This window comes from Trachypithecus francoisi, unplaced genomic scaffold, assembly GCF_009764315.1.
Source record: "Trachypithecus francoisi isolate TF-2019V2 unplaced genomic scaffold, Tfra_2.0 Contig01579, whole genome shotgun sequence".
NCBI classification, from domain to species: domain Eukaryota; kingdom Metazoa; phylum Chordata; class Mammalia; order Primates; family Cercopithecidae; genus Trachypithecus; species Trachypithecus francoisi.
Window position 1 is genome coordinate 30,717,099 of NW_022681442.1, and position 19,398 is coordinate 30,736,496.

Below are 19,398 nucleotides of genomic sequence, written 5' to 3' on the forward strand. Positions count from 1 at the left end.
AGGAGCCTGTCCCCGGGTGATCAGGGCTGGGCCCATCTAGATGAAGCAGACTACTCATAGCTGTGGGGAAAGAGGGTGTTTATTAACCAACGGCAGGGGGAGAAACTGAGCCCAGGCTCCCCACTCTGTCACATGCCTGTTCCACCCACCTGGTGGTAAGTGGGGACATTCCTAAAGTATAGCCATTCTCACAATAAATACATTCATTGTGGGGTGGAGGTGGGAGAGTTTGGGTGAAGGGCAGTAAAAACGCGTGGGATTCCACGTTCTCAGCTACAAAAATAACAGTCATCCTCACCCGAGGGGAATGGGGAAGCTCAGTCAGAATTGATTGTCCCATATCGGCCTAGAGACTGCAGCGGCCCCTGGACCCTGAAAGTGCCCCGGTGAGGTAGGACAGGGGTAGGAGCTAAGCATCCGAACTCCCAGCCACTGCCCTTTGCATAGTTCCAAGAACGGGCTTCATAGGCCAATCGAGACACCAGATTTCTCCTCCCTTTCCCTGCTGTAGTCTAGGGGAAGCAAATGCTTGATTCCCCCAAAAGAGAGGCTGGCTCATTGAGTGCAGTGTTGGTCATCCATCCTAAGGAAGGGCTGTGAGGACAGCTAAATGGGAGGGGGATCTCCCTCTGAAATGTCCACGGACCAAACCCAACAGACACAGGTCCAAGGCAGCACGGGGAGGCTCAGAGGTGCATGTGAGTGGAAATGTAAGCACGTGTGATACAGGTGTGTGTTGCCACATGTGCATGGGGATGGGACATGCCTGGAGCTCTGTCTCTGATACTCTTGAGAATGACCAAGCAGAGTGGGGAGGCTGATTCACAAGGGCCACACAGGAAGGGAGAGGAGGGGAGTGATGCAGTCTTACCTCCCCAGGCTGGCCTGTTCCTAAGCTCTTGACAAAGAGGTCACCACATGGGGCTGGGGAAGAGGACCAGATAGGATGTGGCAATTGGGAGGGTACCCCAAGTCCAGAAGCAGGGATGAAACAAGAATGCACCAGGAGAAGGTGAGGGTAGGGGCACTGCAGCCCAGCCGATAAACATTCTTCCACGTGTGCATGTGAATATACGCAGGGCTTAGGTGGCTGGCAGAGGTCTTGTCTGGTTTCAGGACCATCCAGCACACAGGGCCATGCAGAGGGTGGTGACATTGAGCCCATATGGACCTGCAGAGCCCTGCCTGGGAGAAAGAGAAAGGGTTTGGGCAGATGAATGGAACAGGAGGATGGAGTCCTCGCCTCTAGTGTTTAGGTTAGGGGATAGGAACTGGCTCTGGGTCTGCAGGGCACCTGATCCTGAGGGAGCACCTACCTCTGAGGAGCACCGATGGGCCTGGGCTGCTCACATGTGGGTCTGTGGAGACTGAGGAGGGGGCTTTGGCTGGGCCTGACTGGCCAGCCCTACAGGGACATCAAAAAGTTGGGAAAAGGGCATAGAGTCGGGGGAATGAAGGTAGGGTGGCTGTGTTAGGGAGGCAGTGGCCCAGCCTGGGACAGACAGGCTGGCTTGGAAGAGCATTTGTTCTGGGAGACTGGGCTCAGACAGAGCTCTCATCTAGCTGCTCCACGAGCTGTGTGTGCTTCCTTTTCTCCAGGATGCGGCTGAGTTCCTCAGCGAAGGAGCAGGGCCCTGCTGGTGCTCCATTGTTGCTCTGCCTCAGAAGCACATAGCTATTGCCATTCATCCTTCGCAGCCGGCTGGGCAGTGCCACCAGGCCATTGGTCAGCTCAGCTGGTGGCAGTGGGGGCGGTGGGGGTGGTGGGGCTGGGGCTCCCTCCCCAGGGATGATCTGGAGACAGCTGCCCTCCAGGCCCCCAGCCCCCTCCTCCTCATCGCCCTCATCTTCCTCTCCAGGACACTGGCCTGAGACTGTCTGCAGTTGCACGGCAGATCCTCCTGCCCGGCTGGCCCGACCCAGTGAGTATTTCCGTCGGCGCCCTCGTCTGCCTTCCCGCAGACAGGCCACATAGAGGAGGGAGGAGGCCAGGATGAGACAGAGGCCACCAAGTGCGGCAATGGCTAGCACATAGAGCAGTCTCACATCAGGTGCTAGCTGTGCCCCAGGTGTGTCAGGGGCTTTCGGAGCTGGGGCAGGAGTGGCTGGCCGGACCACAAGGCTATAGGAGGCCAGCAGGGTGCGGAGGCCATTTTCCTCAGCATAGCAGCCATAGTTGCCACTGTGCTCAGGCTGTGCATCTGTCACCAGCAGCCCATCCACGCCCACACGGTAGCCACCCTGTCCATCGCTCAGGCCCATGCTTCCATTGAGTAGCCACAAGGCCCGGGCCAGGTTGGATGGCTGGTCACAGGGCAGGAGGACATCATCACCCCGGAGCACAGAGCGGGTCTTCAGTGGTGGTGGTGGCCCTGTGGGGGTTGGGGGAGAGGTCAGTACCAGCCCATCTCAGGAAGGGATTAGAGATGGCAAGCCAGACTGTTGACTGCCAAGTCCCTGGCACCAAGCGCAGAACCTGGAATCACCGTGACAGCTGACCTAGGCTCTGTGCTCATGCTTCCACGTAAGGTTCACGTTGGCCCTTCCCAGGAAGCAGGCAGTGCCCTTTTGCATTCTCTCTCCATTCTCTCATCCTCTCCTGTAGTTTCACTTTCTGCCATCTGCCAGTAACTCCTAGTCTCTCCCTCAGACTTCTCTCCTGAGTGCCAGACTTGGATATCTACCATGTGCTGGGCATCTCCACGTGAGGTCTCTTGGACACTTCAAAGGCCAAAGCTTTTCTCCCAAACTACGCCAGGTCCTTTCCTTGAATTGCCACCACTATGAATGGCACAACCAGCCATACAGTTGCTTAAGTCAGAAACCTGGGAGTCTCCCTCCTCTATCTTGTTCGCCTTTTTTTGTTTGTTTTGTTTTTTTGAGATGGAGTCTCATTCTGTCACCCAGGCTGGAGTACAGTGACGTGATCTCAGCTCACTGCAACCTCCGCCTCCCCGGTTCATGCAATTCTCTTGCCTCAGGCTCCTGAGTAGCTGGGATTACAGGCATGTGCCGCCATGCCCGGCTAGTTTTTGTATTTTTAGTAGAGACAGGGTTTCACCATGTTGGCCAGGCTGGTCTTGAACTCCTGACCTCAAGTGATCCAACTGCCTTGGCCTCCCAAAGTGCTGGGATTATAGGCATGAGCCACTGTGCCCGGCCCTTCTTCATGTTTGTACCTAACTCGCACGAAGATTCGGTTTCTGGCATCTATCTTAGACCTGTTGATCTCTCTCCTTCCATGACTTCTGGCCCACTCTGGCCCCATGTAATCCATTCTCCGAGAGAGGTATTTTAAAAACACAAATCTGATCTTGCCACTCTCCGGCCTAAAACTCTTCAGAGATTTCCTGTTGCTTTTCGGATAAAGACCAAAATCTTCAACATGGTCTTTGCCCACTTGTCCAGCCCATTCTCCTGTCACTCAAATGTGCCAGCCTCCCTCTGCCTGCTGCTCCCTCTGCTTGCATGTCACCCCATTACCCCATGTCGTCTGCTTGCCTGGCTAACTTGTGGGAGATAGTATAATACAGTATAGTGACCAGAAGCACAAAGTCAAGTCAGACTGCTTAGGGTCAGGTTTGAATTCTTTCTTCCTTCTATTCCTTCCTTGCTTTCTGTCTTTTTCTCTCTGTCTGTCTGTCTCTCTCTCTCTCTTTCTCTCTTTCTTTCTTTTTTTTCTTTTTTTGGAGATGGAGTCTCGCTTTGTCTCCTAGGCTGGAGTGCAGTGGCCCAATCTCAGCTCACTACAACCTCCGCCTCCTGGGTTCAAGCAATTCTCCTGCCTCAGCCTCCTGAGTAGCTGGGACTACAGGCGTCCGCTACCACTCCTGGCTAATTTTTTGTATTTTTAGTAGAGATGGGGTTTCACCATATTGGCCACGCTGGTCTCGAACTCCTGACCTTGTGATCTGCCCACCTCGGCCTCCCAAAGTGCTGGGATTACAGGCTTGAGCCACCGCACCCGGCCCTCTTTCTTTCTTTCATGAGGTCTCACTCTGTTACCCAGGCTGGAGTGCAATGGTGTGATCTTGGCTCACTGCAACCTCCACCTCCCAGGCTCAAGTGATCCTCCCATCTCAGCTTTCCAAGTAGCTGGGACTACAGACATGTGCCACCATACCTGGCTAATTTTTGTATTTTTTGTAGAGATGGGGTTTTGCCATGTTGCCCAGGCTGGTCTCCAATTCCTGAGCTCAAGCAATCTACCTACCTTGGCCTCCCAGAGTGCTGGGATTACAGGCGTGAGCCACTGTACTCAGCCAGGTTTGAATTCTGGTCCAGTTTCTTAATAGCTGAATAAGTTTGAGCAATTTACTTATACTCCCTGGGCCTCAGAGAGGTCCCTCATGGGGATAATAATAATGGCACCTTTCTCATAAGAATGCTGTGAGAATAAATGACATCATGCATAGAAGTATTTAGATCAGTGCCTGGCACACAGTAAATACTTAATACATCTTAGCTATGATGATTAACTTTTGTTCTTCAGATACCAGCTCAGTCATCTGATCTCCCTTGGGGAAATACCCATCACGTTCCTGAACCCTTGTCATCCGCTACTTGGCTGTAAGCTCTAGAAGTGACAACACACTTCACATCTTGAATGTGTTTCCTACTTTATAATTCATTTGGGCAGTAAATGTTTGTTGAGCACTTACTCTGTGCCAGGCTCTGCGTTTGAGTCATCCTTACCAAATGCACACAGCCAAAGCCACTCAGATACAAACGTGTACGTACACATAGCAGTAAATGGCAAAGAGGAGAGGCTGTGCAGCTAGACCCACACTCGTATGAGTCACTTACCTGTATCCCTGCTGCTCTCACAGCCTCGATTTCCTCTCTCTATGTCCTGTATCAGTGCTGTCCTGGGACAGAAGATCAGGTTTTATGAACAAGGGGAACTGGGTTTCAGTTTCCCAGTGACAGGGTAGATAGGTCTGTTACCAATAACTAGCCCCTGCACTCCCCCAGGCCTTCCTCCTCCACTCAGGCCACATGTGACTCTCACCCCCCACCACTTCCCACCTGCTTCCCTGGGACCTGTTGGCTATGGTGGTGGCTGCCATGCAGGCATGGGTGCCGGGGTCCCAGCCACAGTAGGGGTCTCGGGCCAAGATGCAGTCATAGCAGGATCTGTAGCGGGAGCAGCTGGAGAGTGGTAGCTGGATGACTCCGCTAGGAGCCCCCACATAGAGGCTGTGCTGGGAGCCAGATAGGACAGTTGGTCAGCAATGCCTCCACTCAAACTTACAGGTACACAGCCTCTGCCCAACCTCCCCCCTCCCTCCTCCTATTTCAGCAAGCCTATATTAAGGGTCACAGAGAAGGGTTACCTGCATTAGAGAGATGACTAGATTTTCCACAGACTGGGGCTCCCTGAACACTTGTGTCTCTTCAATAATGTGCATCCCAGAGCCCAGGACTACGGCCTTGTGGATCCAGCCATCAGCTGGCATGGAAAGAGCAGAGAGTCAGACCCCAACTATGGGATCTGTTCTCAGCGCCCTGCAAGAGGCCTAATAGGAACAGCTCAGGAGTCATGAGGTCCAGAACAAGGACTCAGCCAGGAGCAGTGGACCCTCAGGACATTGGGAACTCCAGATTAGTCATGGCAGGAATTAATGGATTCAGAAGCATTAGTGATCAGGGCCAACAGGGATCAGGGATTGGGATCAGAAGCACCTGTGCCCAGAAAGAGCAGGTCATAGGTGGGTCCAGCAGGCGTGGTGACAGGTGTCCCTGTAAGGTGTGTGTAGCGTACGTTGCGCTTGAGCAGCAGGGGCCGTCCACGTGTGGGCACAACGGGCCGAGCCATCAGTGGGTGCAACTTTACAAAGTCCAGGACCAGGGATGGCAAGTCTTGGGATGAATTGTAGCCTTGGCTGCGCAATGAATCTGTGATACACTGGGGTGGGGGACAAAGGTGGTGAACCTCGGGACTCCACCACCTGCCTGCCCTCTCCCCAAGGCCAGACTCACTGACCCTTCCCTGGGCTCTGTCTGCTCAGCACTGGTCCCAGGCCTGGGCACTCACCGAGCCAGGCCGGGGCTCAGGCACCCCACCCTCATAGCGACCCCAGCGCCGGGAACCATCCTGGTATTCCATATAGGGTCCTGCAAAGACAGCCTGGATCTCTGCCAGGTCATAGCGGCAGATGGCTGAGGCCTCCAGGGTCTTCCTAGGAATGGGACATAGGGCAAGGGGGGCGAGTTACACAGAGTCAAGCTTGCCCCCCAACCCATGCTCAGCCTGAAGCTCACTGTTACCTTGGCCAACCCCAGCTATAGTCCCACAGGGCCTCTCCTGTGAGTCAGTGGACCACTGCATTCATTCTCTGGCTCTATGTGCTTGATGTGCTTAAAATTCTTGATTCTCTAGCTTGATGTGCTTAAAATTCTCACTTTGCCAGCACTTTGAGAGGCCGAGGCCAGTGGATCACAAGGTCAAGAGATCGAGACCATCCTGGGCAACGTGGTGAAACCCCGTCTCTATTAAAAATGCAAAAATTAGCCAGGCGTGGTGGCGGGCGCCTGTAGTCCCAGCTACTTGGGAGGCTGAGGCAGGAGAATCACTTGAACCCAGGAGGCAGAGATTGCAGTGAGCCGAGATCACGCCACTGCACTCTAGCCTGGCAACAGAGCGAGATTCCCTCTTAAAAAAAAAAAAAAAAAAATTTCACTTTGCAGCCAGACCTCCCCACAGTGGATCCTATCTCATCTTCACTGACCTCTGCTCCAGCCCCTATGCTGTCCCCAGTTCCTTGCCTCCCCATTGTCCCTGCACTGACCACTGTGTGCTCAGCGTGAAGGCTGCATAGAAGTGTGTACGGCTTGAGGTTTCAGCATCCAGGCTGCAGACCCCACGCAGTGTCTCATACAGTGGAATGTGGCAGATGAGACGGGCTTTCAGGAAGGATGTCCACTTCTTCTGCAGGATCTTCTTCCCTCCCAGGTCTCCCTGGGGAGGTAGGGGTACGGGTTAAGGGGCCAGGGTCAGAGGTCCAACCTCTATACCCATGCCCCAACATCAGCCCTATCCACCTTGCAGACACGAGCCACACGGGCCACACGGTGACTGCTGCGGCTCTGAGTGAAGCTGCCAGAGCCCTCCTCAGTGGCACGCTCCGTGAAGAAGTAGTATACCTTGTCGTCGTCACCCACTGCACTGGCCTTGCTCTCCCGCACGAGGACGGAGAACACAAACTCAGCATCTGTGGGTCAGGCAGTTTGAGAGGCTTTTGAGACAGGCTGAGGACCGCTTTCCCCCACTCTGAGGCCTACCCGTCACTTGACAACACACAGGAATGGAATGGACAGGCTCACCTGGGGATTGGGGGGGGGGGTGGTCAGCTGGCCAAGGGAGTAAAAATGAAGAAATAGTCCCCTACCCCCCATCATCCTGTGCCTCATCCTCCTAACCATTGAGCCAATGCATTGGTGTCTCCTCAGTTCTCAGGGAGTGTGGGTGGCGGCTCCGACGGATGTCGGGAATGCTCCGGAATTCATACCGAGTGGCTGTGTAGAGGCCTCCATCTGGCGTGGGGACATTCCAGGCATGAGAGACATGTCATATACAACAGGGCACATGACATATACATGGTGGCAGGTCCTAGAGATGAGATCCACATCCTAAAAACATCATGCTTGTGATAGGGAAGAGGGCCTGCTCACCAATGATGAGGCCCGTGAAGCCACGGGCTGGGTCGTAAGGACACTTCTCCTTCCCCTCCTCAAAGCTGGTTGGCAAGGTGAAGGCCTCAGCATCCTAGGGAACAAGGGACCAGCAGTAACTGGTTCAGAGGACAGGTAGGGACAGTGGCTCCAAGTCAGATCAATCTGGGGTCAGGGATCAGCGATCAGGGCTAGGGGCAGGTTGTATGGCAGATGCACCTGACAGCAATAACTTAAGCATCCCCTGAGAATGACCTTATGGCCTAAAAACAATGTATGTTTGGAGTTCCAAATCTGCAAGTGGCCAACCCAGAGATTCACTCCTTATCTATGAAGAACATATGAGCCCCTAGCCCCTCCTGTGGAACACATGCCATCCAGGGGATCAAGTCCCTTTGTTTTGGGTTAAATGAAGTTTGCCAGGTGGAGGTGATTAGGGGGAGGCTGCTAAGTGAAAATGCTATATAAACTGCATGCTTTTTACAAAGGGGAGTGGTTCTCCAGTGCAGCCTGCCACCACAGGACTGTCCTGTATGGAAGTCCCCTTAATAAACCATCCGTCTCCTTCACTGGCTCTGAGTCTCTTCTTTGGCATCTCGAACATGATCCCATCCCTAATGAAGTCAACAGAGATCTGGCGCAACACAGGTATACTCACAATTGCTGCACAGAGGGGCTGGAAGGCGTGAGTCCCACATGCATAGAGATGGGTGGAATTGAGCCGCTGCAGGAACCGCACATGGTTAAAGCACTCCGTCTGTGGGATGAGGTGGAGAGGGCTGTGAACCCTCTGCCTGACTAGAGGCCTCCTCCATTAGTCTAGCTTGTAGTTTGGCTCTTGTCCCTACCCACAGGACAAACGGTTCTTTCCAAGATACCTGTGATCCTTCTCACTGCTCCAGAATATTTCCTGGAACTCACTCTCCTTGGCCTCCCAGTAACAGGACACTATTTCTCTCCTCTGTCCCTCAGATTATCTGACGCCACTTTGCCACCATCTCCTGTGTCTCTTGCAGTTCCCTCCACCCCTGGTTCAAGAGCTGCCAGGGATTCCACCATCCTGAGGTGCTTCTCCTCTCCCATTCAGCTCCTTCTCAGCAACTCTTTCTATTCTTGGAACTCCTGCCCTCCCCGCTGGGGTGATACAACCAGATCTATCCCCAGATGCCAGCTCGCTCTCCACCTGATATCCCAGGGATGCTTTAAACTCACCTTGTCAGAAGCCAAGTTCATCCCCTCCTCCATAACCTACATCTTTCCTAAACCTGTTTATCCAGTCTTTCCCACCTCACTTCATCCACCCTACGACTCAACTTAGAAGCCAGGAATTATCCTTGCTGCTTCCTACTTTCTCACCCCCACATTCAGTCCCTCTCCACAATTAATTCATTGTCCTAAATGTCTCTTGACTTGGTCCACTTTGACTCCACCAACAGCACCCAGTCCAAATGACCACCATGACCTCTTCCTTAGACAACTGCAGTTGTTACCTGATAGCTCCTCCCAACCTTCTCTTTTATAAAAATGACTTTTATAACAGCTATTTATTCAGTCAACGATGATTACATGTACATAGTATAAAACTCAGAAAGTACAAAGGGGTATGTTATAAACAAGGAGTCTCCCATTTATCCCTGTCTCCCAGGTTGCCTGCAAAGAAGACTGCTGTTACTATTGTCTGAAGTTTCCTTCCAGAGATATTTTACCAAACAACACACTTTTGCTACTCTCCAACCACTTTCCAAGGGATATTCTAAAAATGTAAACCTAGTCAGGTGTGATAGCTCACACCTGTAATCCCAGCACTTTGGGATACTGAGGTGGGAGGATCACTGGAGCCCAGGAGTCCAAGACCAGCCTGGACAACATAGCAAGACCTCATCTCTGTGTGGTGGCATGCACCTGTAGCCCTAGCTACTTGGGAGGCTTAGGCAAGAGAATTGTTTGAGCCCAGGAGGTCGAGGCTGCAGTGAACCACTGCACTCCAACCTGGACAACAGAGTGAGACCATGTCTGAAAAAAAAAAAGTCAAGTGGATCACACCACTGTATCGGCTCATCAGTGACCTGAACATAGAGTCCCACATGCTCCTAGCCCTGTGTGATGGGACTCTGCCCCTTCCTCTGGCCTCACTCACCCCACTCCAGTCACACTGGTCTTCTCTGCCTGTCAAATGCCCTCAGCTACCAGTCTCTTGACTCCTTTGCCATGTTAATGATTCCTCCTCTTGCCTGTTACCCAGGGCTTAAATCCATACAGGCCTCTTTGTGTCTCTTCCTGCTCCCTCACCTGGTACAAGCCACTGGCATCTGTCCCTCCTCTCCATAAGCCTGCTCAGGTCCCTTCCTCTGACCCAAATGATGCCCCAGCTTCCTCACTGCTTTTCCTGCCTCCAGACTCACCCTATTTTCATCCATCCAGTGCCTGGGGCCAGAAAAATATTCCTAGAGTGGTGTTTCCCCAAGAGGTTTGTTTATTTATTTATTTATTTTTCTTGAGACGGAGTCTCGCTCTGCCGCTAGGCTGGAGTGTAGTGCGTGATCTCAGCTCACTGCAACCTCCGCCTCCTGGGTTTAAGAGATTCTCCTGTCCCAGTTTCCCGAGTAGCTGGGACTACAGGTGTGTGTCACCACGCCCAGCTGATTTTTGTATTTTTAGTAGAGACAGGGTTTCACCATGTTGGCCAGGCTGGTCTCCATCTCTTGACTTTGTGATCCACCCGCCTCGGCCTCCCAAAGTGCTGGGATTACAGGCCTGAGCCACCGTGCCCAGCGGATGTTTACATTTTTTAAAGGGGGGTAGGGAGGTATTCTCTGCTCAAATAACTTTAGAAACCACAGGTGAAACCTATCTTTACTGGGGTTACTTCCTAGAGCCTGAAGGATGTTGCTGTGCATTGTGGGACTGGGCATGCAGTGTTTCCCAAACTCATTTGACATTTAAACCCCTCCTTTGAAAATTAGTGTTCCTCAGAACATGCTTTGGGAACTGTTCTATAAAGCCTTGCTATCCAAAGTGTGGTCTGGGGACCAGCAGCATCAACTTCACTTGGGAGCTTGTTAGAATTGCAGACTTGGGCCCTTCCCCAGACCTACTGAGTTTGGCACCTGCATTTATAATATATTTGGGTGATACATTAAAGTTGGAGCCTCTAAAATATCAAATTGTGAGGGTGTTCACTGTCACAGAATAAAACCCAAACTCCCAGCTGGGCATCTGTGGCCTTCTATGACCTAGTTCCACCTGCCTCCCCAGCCCTGTTTTCTACTCGTGCTGCACCAAGAGGCAGTCTTTGATGGAAGCTCTTGGAGATGCCTTTTTAAATGCAGCTGTCCCAACACCACCCCCGGCCCACCTTGGCCCAGTGGACCTTGGGAATTTTTTTTTTTTTTTTTTTAATTAGAGATGGAGTCGAACTCTTGGGGTCAAGTGATCCTCCTGCCTTGGCCTCCCAAAGAGTTGAGATTACAAGTGTGACCCACCATGCCCAGCCCAGGGTTGTTTATTTTGTAAAAGCTCTCCAGATAGAGCCATTACATAGCCAGACATGGGACCCTTGGAGACACACTATTCTTTAGCTGGAAAGGCCTGACGCTTCATTAATGCCTCTCCATGGAATACTGGGTATTTCAACTATTCCTTGACCAAAGGCTCATTTTTCTCATCTGCGAAATGTAGGATAATACCATTTCATAGGGTTATTTTAGAATTAACTGAGATAATAGCTAAATCAGCACTTACTATAGATGGTCCCTGACTTAACAATGGTTCCGTTTATTATGATGGCTTTAATGGGAAGTAACCCCATCCTAAGTAAGCATCTGTAGAGGTTACTTACTGTTTTTTGTTGGTCTGTTTTTTTGAGACAGGGTTTTGCTTTGTCGTCCAGGCTGGAATGTAGTGGCTTAATTATAGCTCACGTAGCCTCAACCTCCCAGGCCCAAGTGATACTCCCACTCAGCCTCCCAAGTAGCTGGGACTACGGGTGCATGCCAGCATACTTGGCTTTTTTTTTTTTCTTGGTATATATTTTGACACAACAGGTCTTGGTGTGTTGCCAGGACTGGTCTCAAACTCCTGGACTCAAGCTGTTCTCCCACCCTCAGCCTCCCTGAGTTGTTGGGATTACAGATGTGAGCCACCGCATCCAGCCTACTTATTGTTATGATGATTATTTGGGATCCCAGAGAAGATGAAGATGCCATTGCAGGACAAGCTAGTAGGCCACCAGATGTTTGAATTAGAAGTACTGTGCCCAGATGCCAGGTGCAACGGCTTACATTTGTAATCCCAGCACTTTGGGAGGCCAAGGTAGGAGGACTGCTTGAGGCCAGGAGTTCAAGACCAGCCTGGGCAACATAGCAAGACCCTGTCTCTACAAAAAATAAAATACTTAGCTCGGCGTGGCATATGCCTGTGGTCCTAGCTACTCAGGAGGCTGAAGTGGAAGGATCCCCTGAGCCCAGGAGTTTAAGGCCACAGTGAACTATGATCACGTCACTGTACTCCAACCTGGATGACAGAGTGAGACCCAACCTCAAACACAGAAAAAAAAAATGCTGTGCCCATGGCTTCCCACTCTGGCAATGCTTACAATGTTTCTGTGGTTGCTGAGATTTACTGGCAGGTCTGTACCTACCCATCTGTGTCCCCAACAACCCTGGCATCCCTGATTGAGGAAGAAGAGGAGGAAAGGAGCTGGGGACAGGGCAGATGACATACCTGGTTGTTTTTCCCTTTTTGATGACATTTGCTTTGCATCTCTGGGGAGGCTTCCCAGTGGATCTAGTGGGGGCAAAGGGAATAGGCTGATGCATTGACCCCAATACCTATTACTCATAGGACCAGGCAATGGGACCCCACGGAGCTGGGGAAATTGGGGTGAGGATCAATTTCAGAAGGAACATTGAATGCAAGGGACACCTGGGCTGGGAAGGGCAGTGCTGTCTGACCAGGGGGCTATGGAAGGCTTGGCAGGGTTTTCAGGAAGTTGAGGTCCCAGGGAGCTGGATGAGGATGGAGACCCTCTGGGTGGTCCAGGTTCCAGGGCCTGACCTCTTTGTGAGCCCCATCTCCTATGTCGTTGGCACTGAGAGAGAACAGGGCACCTCGGGCTCCCACCAGCAGCCTTGCTGAGGCCTCCTCCAGGAGCAGTGTTGAGTAGTTCTGGGCTTGGCCCTCGAAGTGCCGGGTCCCAGAGAGCTCTGGGGAGAGCAGGTACAGTGAGTCTAGTTCTGGGGTGCCTTCCCACCCCCAGCCCTGGCTCCTGCTGCCTTTTGAGGTTGAGGGTCTAACCTTCATAGGGTATGGTTATCCGAGGGGTGGCATCTAGTTCTCTAGATGGTCTCCGCAGTGAGGGTCCCGGGACTGCAGTTGCTGTGAAGATGCTCAGGAGGAGGGGCCACAGCCTCCCCCACATCTTCCTGGGGAGGCCCAGACTAACAAGACCCCCAAAGGGAGCCAGAGTCACAGGTTGTAGGGGCAGGGAATGGGAAGCACAGTCACAGAGGTCAAAGTCCAAGGAAGTCACTTGGAAGGTCAGGGGTCATAAGCTCATGGGAGTCAAGGAATCATGGGGCCATGGGGGGTCCTGGAATCGGGGGGACATGGAGTCACAGGGTTGTGTGGCCATGGAATCCCAGCTAAGAGGTCAGAAGGAGGGAGGGGTCACATGCCTTTCTGCATCAAATGCAAACTCCATGGTGAGAGGGAGTTGTGAAGTTCTAGAGGGGTTGTAGGTTACTGATGGGGTCACCCTGCCCCCGACAGTAGAGCTAGTCCTGGTTTTCTGAGGTCCGTTTTCTGAAGAAAAAACAGGGGAAAAAAAAAAGCTCTTTGATCTGTATGTGGGTGGAAGATGGATGGCATTACTCAGACTTCAGGGGGCACTGAAGGAAGGAGGCCCAGCATCCACAGAACGCCCACGACAGGATCAACTCACAATCATTCTGTCTATCCCTTTGCTCTGATGCTGGAGGCTGGGGTGGAACTTACCTTCCTTACAAGACCCTAGACACCCACAACCCAAACCCAAGGTCATGACCCTCTTCTGGCCAAGTCAGAAGCTCCGCTAGGCCCTCAAGTCAAAGGAGCTGGGGTTCTCTGAGAGAATGCCTGCTTCTCTCAACAATGAGATGCAACTCGGTCAGCAGCTGCCCCTGCTGCCTGCGGGGGTGCCTTATGCAGGAAGGCCTGACCAGAGAGGTTTAATGGGCCTTTGTTTATTTTGTCCTGCTTTCCCTTTGTTTTTTCTTTTCCCTGGCCTGAGAGCTCCCTCTGGAATTTCTCTTTAATTATAACTTCTCCTTGGTATTCCTCTCTAAGGGGGTACAAATCTCTGCCCATGCCAGTCTGTACTGCACCCTCTGGCTAGGCATCCACACGTGTCCCTACCTGCAGGTAGGCATTCACAGGCATTGGGGTGGGTACCTAGGGTCCCCCTGGTTGCACAGGTGTAATGTCTGTGCAGGAGGCTGTAGTGTGCAAGGCCAGTTGAGACATAAGCAATGTGAAGAAGGTAAATGATGGGATCCCTGAGCCCTTGGACCCTCCCTCAAGCCAACCAGTTGGGGAGGGAATGGGGGTGGGTGGTGGGCCTCTCCCAACCCCTGTAACAGGCCTCCTAATCACCAAGGGTTTCCTTGAAGAGTTCCTTGGCTGGGTGAGGTGTGGAGAGACCTAACCCATTGCATCTCATCTGTCACCCACAGGCAGGGCCAGAGGGTGCCACTGGTGCCTCCTCTCCCAGGTCAAATATTAACTATCTGGCCTTGGAAAGAGGGGAGGAATCAGGAACTGGACAGAGGGATAACAGGAGCATTTATTCAAGAGGTAAAGGTCAGCACTGCAGGGGCAGAGCCCTGAGGGGGAGAGTCGATTATGAAAGGGAGAGGAGAGGATTCCTTGATCCTGAAAGGGTATAGGCTCCCTGTTTGGGAGCTGGGACAGCAGGAAGCTTCAGGCAAGCTGGCCATGCCCCACCCCTCCCTGTGGAGGCACACCTGTTTACCTTTGGGACCTCCTATTTGCTCAGTGCAAAAGGCATGTGTGTGGCGAGCACTATGGCTAGGAGGAACATGCCCCAGGTTACAGGAGCCACTCAGTGTGGTGCATGTCACACTTACAGTTTGAGAGTCACATGGGTGACTCTAGGAAGATGATGTACACGCACATGGGTGCACACACACACACATACACATTCACAAGGAGGACTGTGAACACATGGATTCACAGGGGTCACTCACACATACACTCACAGGGAGGTTTGTGCACACATATGCTCACACAGGGCCACAGCCACAGGTAATCACACATATTCACATGTGAAGTTGAATTTACATGCCCATCCATTCAGCAGGTCACACAGCCTCAGAGGTTGAGGAGAGATAAACCCACACATACGGGTTTCTGTCACGGACGGTGCACCTATTCAACAGGAGGGTCCTATCCATGCACATGTATGTGTGGGGACATGCACACAAACCCATTGATGTAGTGGGCCAGGCAATCATGTTCACAGAAGGGTCAAGTACATGTGTGTTCACACAGAGTCCTTGAACACACAACGACATCCATGCAGAGAGAAGCACACCTGCATACAGGGGTCCAGTTTTCACCATAGGCTTGGGGGCTGCTAGTGTCCACTACGGTGAGATGAAGAGAAGAACCCTGCCTGCGTTCCTGAAAGTCCCAATTCTAAGGCCCAATTTCAAGTGTGTGTGTGTGTGTGTGTGTGTGTGTGTGTGTGTGTGGGCGAGGGGGGTGATGGGGGAGGTTTCTGACGTTGCATGGTCAGATGGGATGGGTGCATGAGTCAAGGCCGCTCTACAAGGGAGGGAATGGGAAACTAACCCAGGCAGGAGGAGGCCCCTAGCTTTAGCAAAGGAAAGATGGAATGGAACGCATAACTTAGTACTCCTCCACCCCGATGTATATTGCAGTTCTAGAGGTAGGAGACGGGCTGGCGCTCTCAACCCCCACTTAACCTGTTGGGAGGGGGCGGGGCTAAGTGGGCGGGGCGGAGCATACCACCCCTCCCTTCAGTGGCGAAGCGGGTTTAAGGTCTCCTGTCCACGCCCCACACTCCACCCCAAGTTCCACAGTTCGGGTTCTTCCCCAGGGCCAGCCCCCTGAACTCTGATCACCTTCCCTCTATTAGATCCTGGGGTGGAGGGAATTGGGGAGGAGAGACCCTTAAAACAGGATCAATGGAGGATCAGCAGGCTCTCGACCTTCATCCCAGATGTCCACTTGCCTCGTGTAGGCGGTAACTCCCTCTGCCTAGTAGGATGGTGGTCTCTCCTGGCTTGAGAGAGCCCCTCCCTATAACATCCTGGACAGTCCGCGGTTCTCTCCCTTCGTCAGGTCTAACCTCAGTCTCTACTGCTGCAGCTCGAGGACAAGCTCTCCTTCGATCCCGCCGGACGCCGGGAGACGTGACCCAGATCCTGGGGAACACTGTTCGCCACGCGGACCCCTCCCCATGCTGGTCCCCGACTCCGTGATGGCCGGTCTGCACCCCGCGCAGCCCGAGGCCTGGCCCGCGCCCCTCTAGAGCCTTCATGCAGAATCGGGGGACCTGGCGGTGAGAAAGGCCTGGCCCAGCTTGGAGGGTAGAATGGACGTGGGGAAGGCCTTGCCCGACCCCCGGCCTGAAGCCCCCCGACTCAGGCCAGGCCGCCGCCCGCACTCTCCGCCTTGCTCACCTTTGCGCTCGGATCCAGGGCCATAGAGACAGCGACGCGCGGCTCCGCGGCCCCACAGCACCAGCTGCGAGAGGAAGGGGCCGCGGCTGGAGGCGGGGCGGGGGGTGGAGGCGGAGCCGGGGGTGGGGCGGGGTCCTGGAAGGCGGGGCCGACCGGGTGGGGTGAGGGGAAGGTCGCCGCTCTCTTCTTTGCGCCCCCTGCTCTAGCACAATACAGGCGGTTTGAGAGCGAGGCTCACACACAGCCTTCGGCCATCGGGTGACCCCCCGCCTCTAGGCGCTGCGGTCCTGATAATCGCCCCCTTGTGGTGGCCTCGCCACCCCGTGCACCCTCGACATGCTTATAGCCCGCCCTCTCCTCCCCTGTAACCCTAGGATCCCTCCGACTTGCCTACTGCTGGGGACGTGCAAACCTGCCCTGGCGTTGAGGGGTTGGGGGACCCTCTGGGAGGGCCTTCTGGCCTGTCCTCTAACCTGGACCTCACTCCCTGCGCTCCTGCCACTCGCTTCTGCTCTAGGATGTGGAGGGAAGGCTACCCTAGGGGGAGACTGGAGGTTGGGGAAGCTCTGAATACAAGGAAGGGGCTTGATCCCCAGCTTCAGGGGCTGTTGAGCTTGAGCTATGCGTGGGGGAGATGGGGTCAGGCCTGAAGGGGATGCAGTAACAGCTTGACCTGAAAGGCACACAGAAAATGCTTTTTCTGGATAAATAAGCCACAAGCATTTGCACCTGTTAAACTCACCAAACCTTAACCCTAACCTAGGCTCACCTCAGGGACTGGGTCATTCAAACACTTGCCTTCCCCTCCAGCTCATCTTGGGCACCATTCTTATCCCGAACTTAGAGTGCATCCTTCTAGGCAATCAAATACCCTGTCCTTCCCAGATTCAATCACCTTACCCAGCAGCAATCTAGGAAACCCCTCACAATCAACTCCCCAACTCGTTTAACTCAATTAGGATGGTCCTTCTGTGCAAACTTGGGTCCTGCCTCCTTTAATAGGTCACAGCCTATTAAAGTGAACTTAGCCCCTATAGTCCAAACGAAACCTGCATTCAGGCCCTGACCCAGCCTGGTCCTTCCTCCTCCATCCATGACAGTATTCATGTGGGCTCAAGAGATGGACCAAAATGATAAAGTCCACAGGAACGTATGTGATTGACTCTTGCACACGCCTAGGAGTCAGAACAGAATTCAAGTGGCACATTTAACCAAAGGAACCTTGGGAAAGACACTTCATCCTTCTTTCTGGATTCCCCAAAGCTCACAGTTTGGCACTGAATCATATACAATCTCGTAGTTTGGATGGCTGTGTGTGACTGCAGACTGCTAGACAGCAGGGCCCACATCACAGTTCCACCTCCCCCAACACTCTGCAAATAGGATATGTGTGGCGGGGAGAGGGAAGGTAGCTGGGGAGAAACACAATAAAAAATGTACACATGCTTTTACAAAGAATATCCTGCTTCATTTTTTATTTGTACCCTCATCCCATCCTGAGGAATTTATAGCCCCATTTTAATGGATAGGGAAACAGGCTCTAAGACATTAAGTAACTTGTCTTGAAATTCATTCTTGTGTTTACAGAGAGGACAATCAAGACTGGAAAAGTCTTGGGAGGCCGAGACGGGCGGATCACGAGGTCAGGAGATCGAGACTATCCTGGCTAACATGGTGAAACCCCGTCTGTACTAAAAAATACAAAAAACTAGCCGGGCGAGGTGGCGGGCGTCTGTAGTCCCAGCTACTCAGGAGGCTGAGGCAGGAGAATGGCGTGAACCTGGGAGGCGGAGCTTGCAATGAGCTGAGATCCGGCCACTGCAATCCAGCCGGGGCGACAGAGCGAGACTCCGTCTCAAAAAAAAAAAAAAAAGACTGGAAAAGTCTGAGAAGGAGGAAGCAAGGTAAGCCTGAAGGGGAAATACCATTGGCAAAGGTAGAAATGTTCAAGCTTATGCACAGGCTTGTGTTGGGGCACTAGGGAAGGGGCATGAAAGAGGGCAGTCAGTTTGATTTGATGAAATTGCAGTGGGTAGGGGGGTTCCTAGTGGGAAATAAAAGGGAAAAGTCAGCTAGTAGTTTGAAAAAGACTACAGAAGAAAATCCTGAGACGATGGACTGAGTAAGGAAGTCTGAGCTGGGAAGACCAGTTAAGGCAGGGCTAAGAAAGATAAATCTGCAGTCCTTAATAGAAAGTGGATTGGTGGTAACAGCAGAGGCAGGGTAGGAAGACTGCTGGTCCCTCAGTACCAGATAGGAGAGCAATTCAACTGCAGGGGCCCAGAAGGCTAAGAGGCATAGCTTCTCAAATGTTCACAGAACCTGCAGTGCTGACTTCAGATACCTCTGGAGGTGGCAAGTAGGCCAATGCGGCAGGCTCAGTAACTCACTCAACTTTATGAGCCAAGCTTTGCTCCTCTGAGGTGCTGATGGCAAACTCAGACATTGTTAAATGAGTAAAATGTGTGTGATTTCAACTATCACTGGACAGTTACTTCATTACTTTTGATACCAGACCACAATCCATTTCCTTCTGCTATCCTTCCAGTGAAATCTCTAAACCTAATGAGAGTATCAGAGTAAAGGCAATTCATGGAGCTGTCTATAGGAAGCCCTTTTGATTGATAGTACATCTCTCTGCAAATCCACCTGATAAAATAAGAACGGGGGAATACTGACAAACAGTGGAAAAGAAAACTGGAAATCAAATAAAGAAATTAATCCAAACCCAGCCATAAATCTGCATCCTGGGACACAGGCAGGTCATTCTTGAACAGGCTGTCACTCATCCATAAGGCCACTACCCTGGCTGCTTCACAGGGTGGCTGTGAGAAGATTCCATTTGGAAACCTTCTGGAGAACTTCAGACACACAGAAAAGTATGAGTTTTGTTTTTGCTATTCTATTTTCCCCAACTTTGCTGTAAGAAAGTGGCTGAGAGTAGTGCTGGCCGTCTTCAGCACTTTGCACAGAATAGTTACTCACTGTAGCAGGGATCCTAGGTGAAGGGGGTGGGTAT

At 52.4% G+C, this 19,398-nt stretch overlaps 1 protein-coding gene across 4 annotated transcripts; it reads right to left on the reverse strand.

The window, feature by feature from the left end:
• Positions 1–61: 61 nt before the first annotated feature.
• SEMA4G (semaphorin 4G) lies at positions 62–18,083 on the reverse strand. Of its 4 annotated transcripts, none has more exons than XR_004431066.1 (16): positions 16,380–18,083; positions 12,970–13,476; positions 12,730–12,878; positions 12,397–12,459; positions 8,333–8,431; positions 7,675–7,768; positions 7,423–7,536; positions 7,045–7,214; positions 6,792–6,961; positions 6,038–6,182; positions 5,686–5,908; positions 5,337–5,452; positions 5,044–5,204; positions 4,807–4,868; positions 1,317–2,372; positions 62–1,185 (listed from the first exon to the last, which is right to left on the reverse strand). XR_004431066.1 is itself a non-coding variant. In XM_033185378.1 (15 exons), the coding sequence occupies exons 2-15, from the start codon at positions 13,091–13,093 to the stop codon at positions 1,543–1,545; spliced, it is 2,535 nt and encodes an 844-aa protein (XP_033041269.1). In that variant the 5' UTR covers positions 13,094–13,476; positions 16,380–18,083; the 3' UTR covers positions 62–1,542. The 4 variants fall into 4 exon arrangements, 1 of the variants encoding a protein (XP_033041269.1); XR_004431064.1 differs by having other exon boundaries at positions 5,029–5,204; XR_004431065.1 differs by having other exon boundaries at positions 5,029–5,204; positions 16,046–18,083.
• Positions 18,084–19,398: the final 1,315 nt, after the last annotated feature.

What these genes read in the sequence shown, in the direction of transcription:
- SEMA4G (XM_033185378.1), bottom strand. Translation starts at nt 13,093, where the DNA reads ATGTGGGGGAGGCTGTGGCCCCTCCTCCTGAGCATCTTCACAGCAACT. An exon ending in GATAACCATACCCTATGAAG is followed by an intron (nt 12,879 to 12,969) that starts GTTAGACCCTCA and finishes TGCTCTCCCCAG; the next exon opens with AGCTCTCTGGGACCCGGCAC. An exon ending in TAGTCATCTCTCTAATGCAG is followed by an intron (nt 5,205 to 5,336) that starts GTAACCCTTCTC and finishes TCTGGCTCCCAG; the next exon opens with CACAGCCTCTATGTGGGGGC.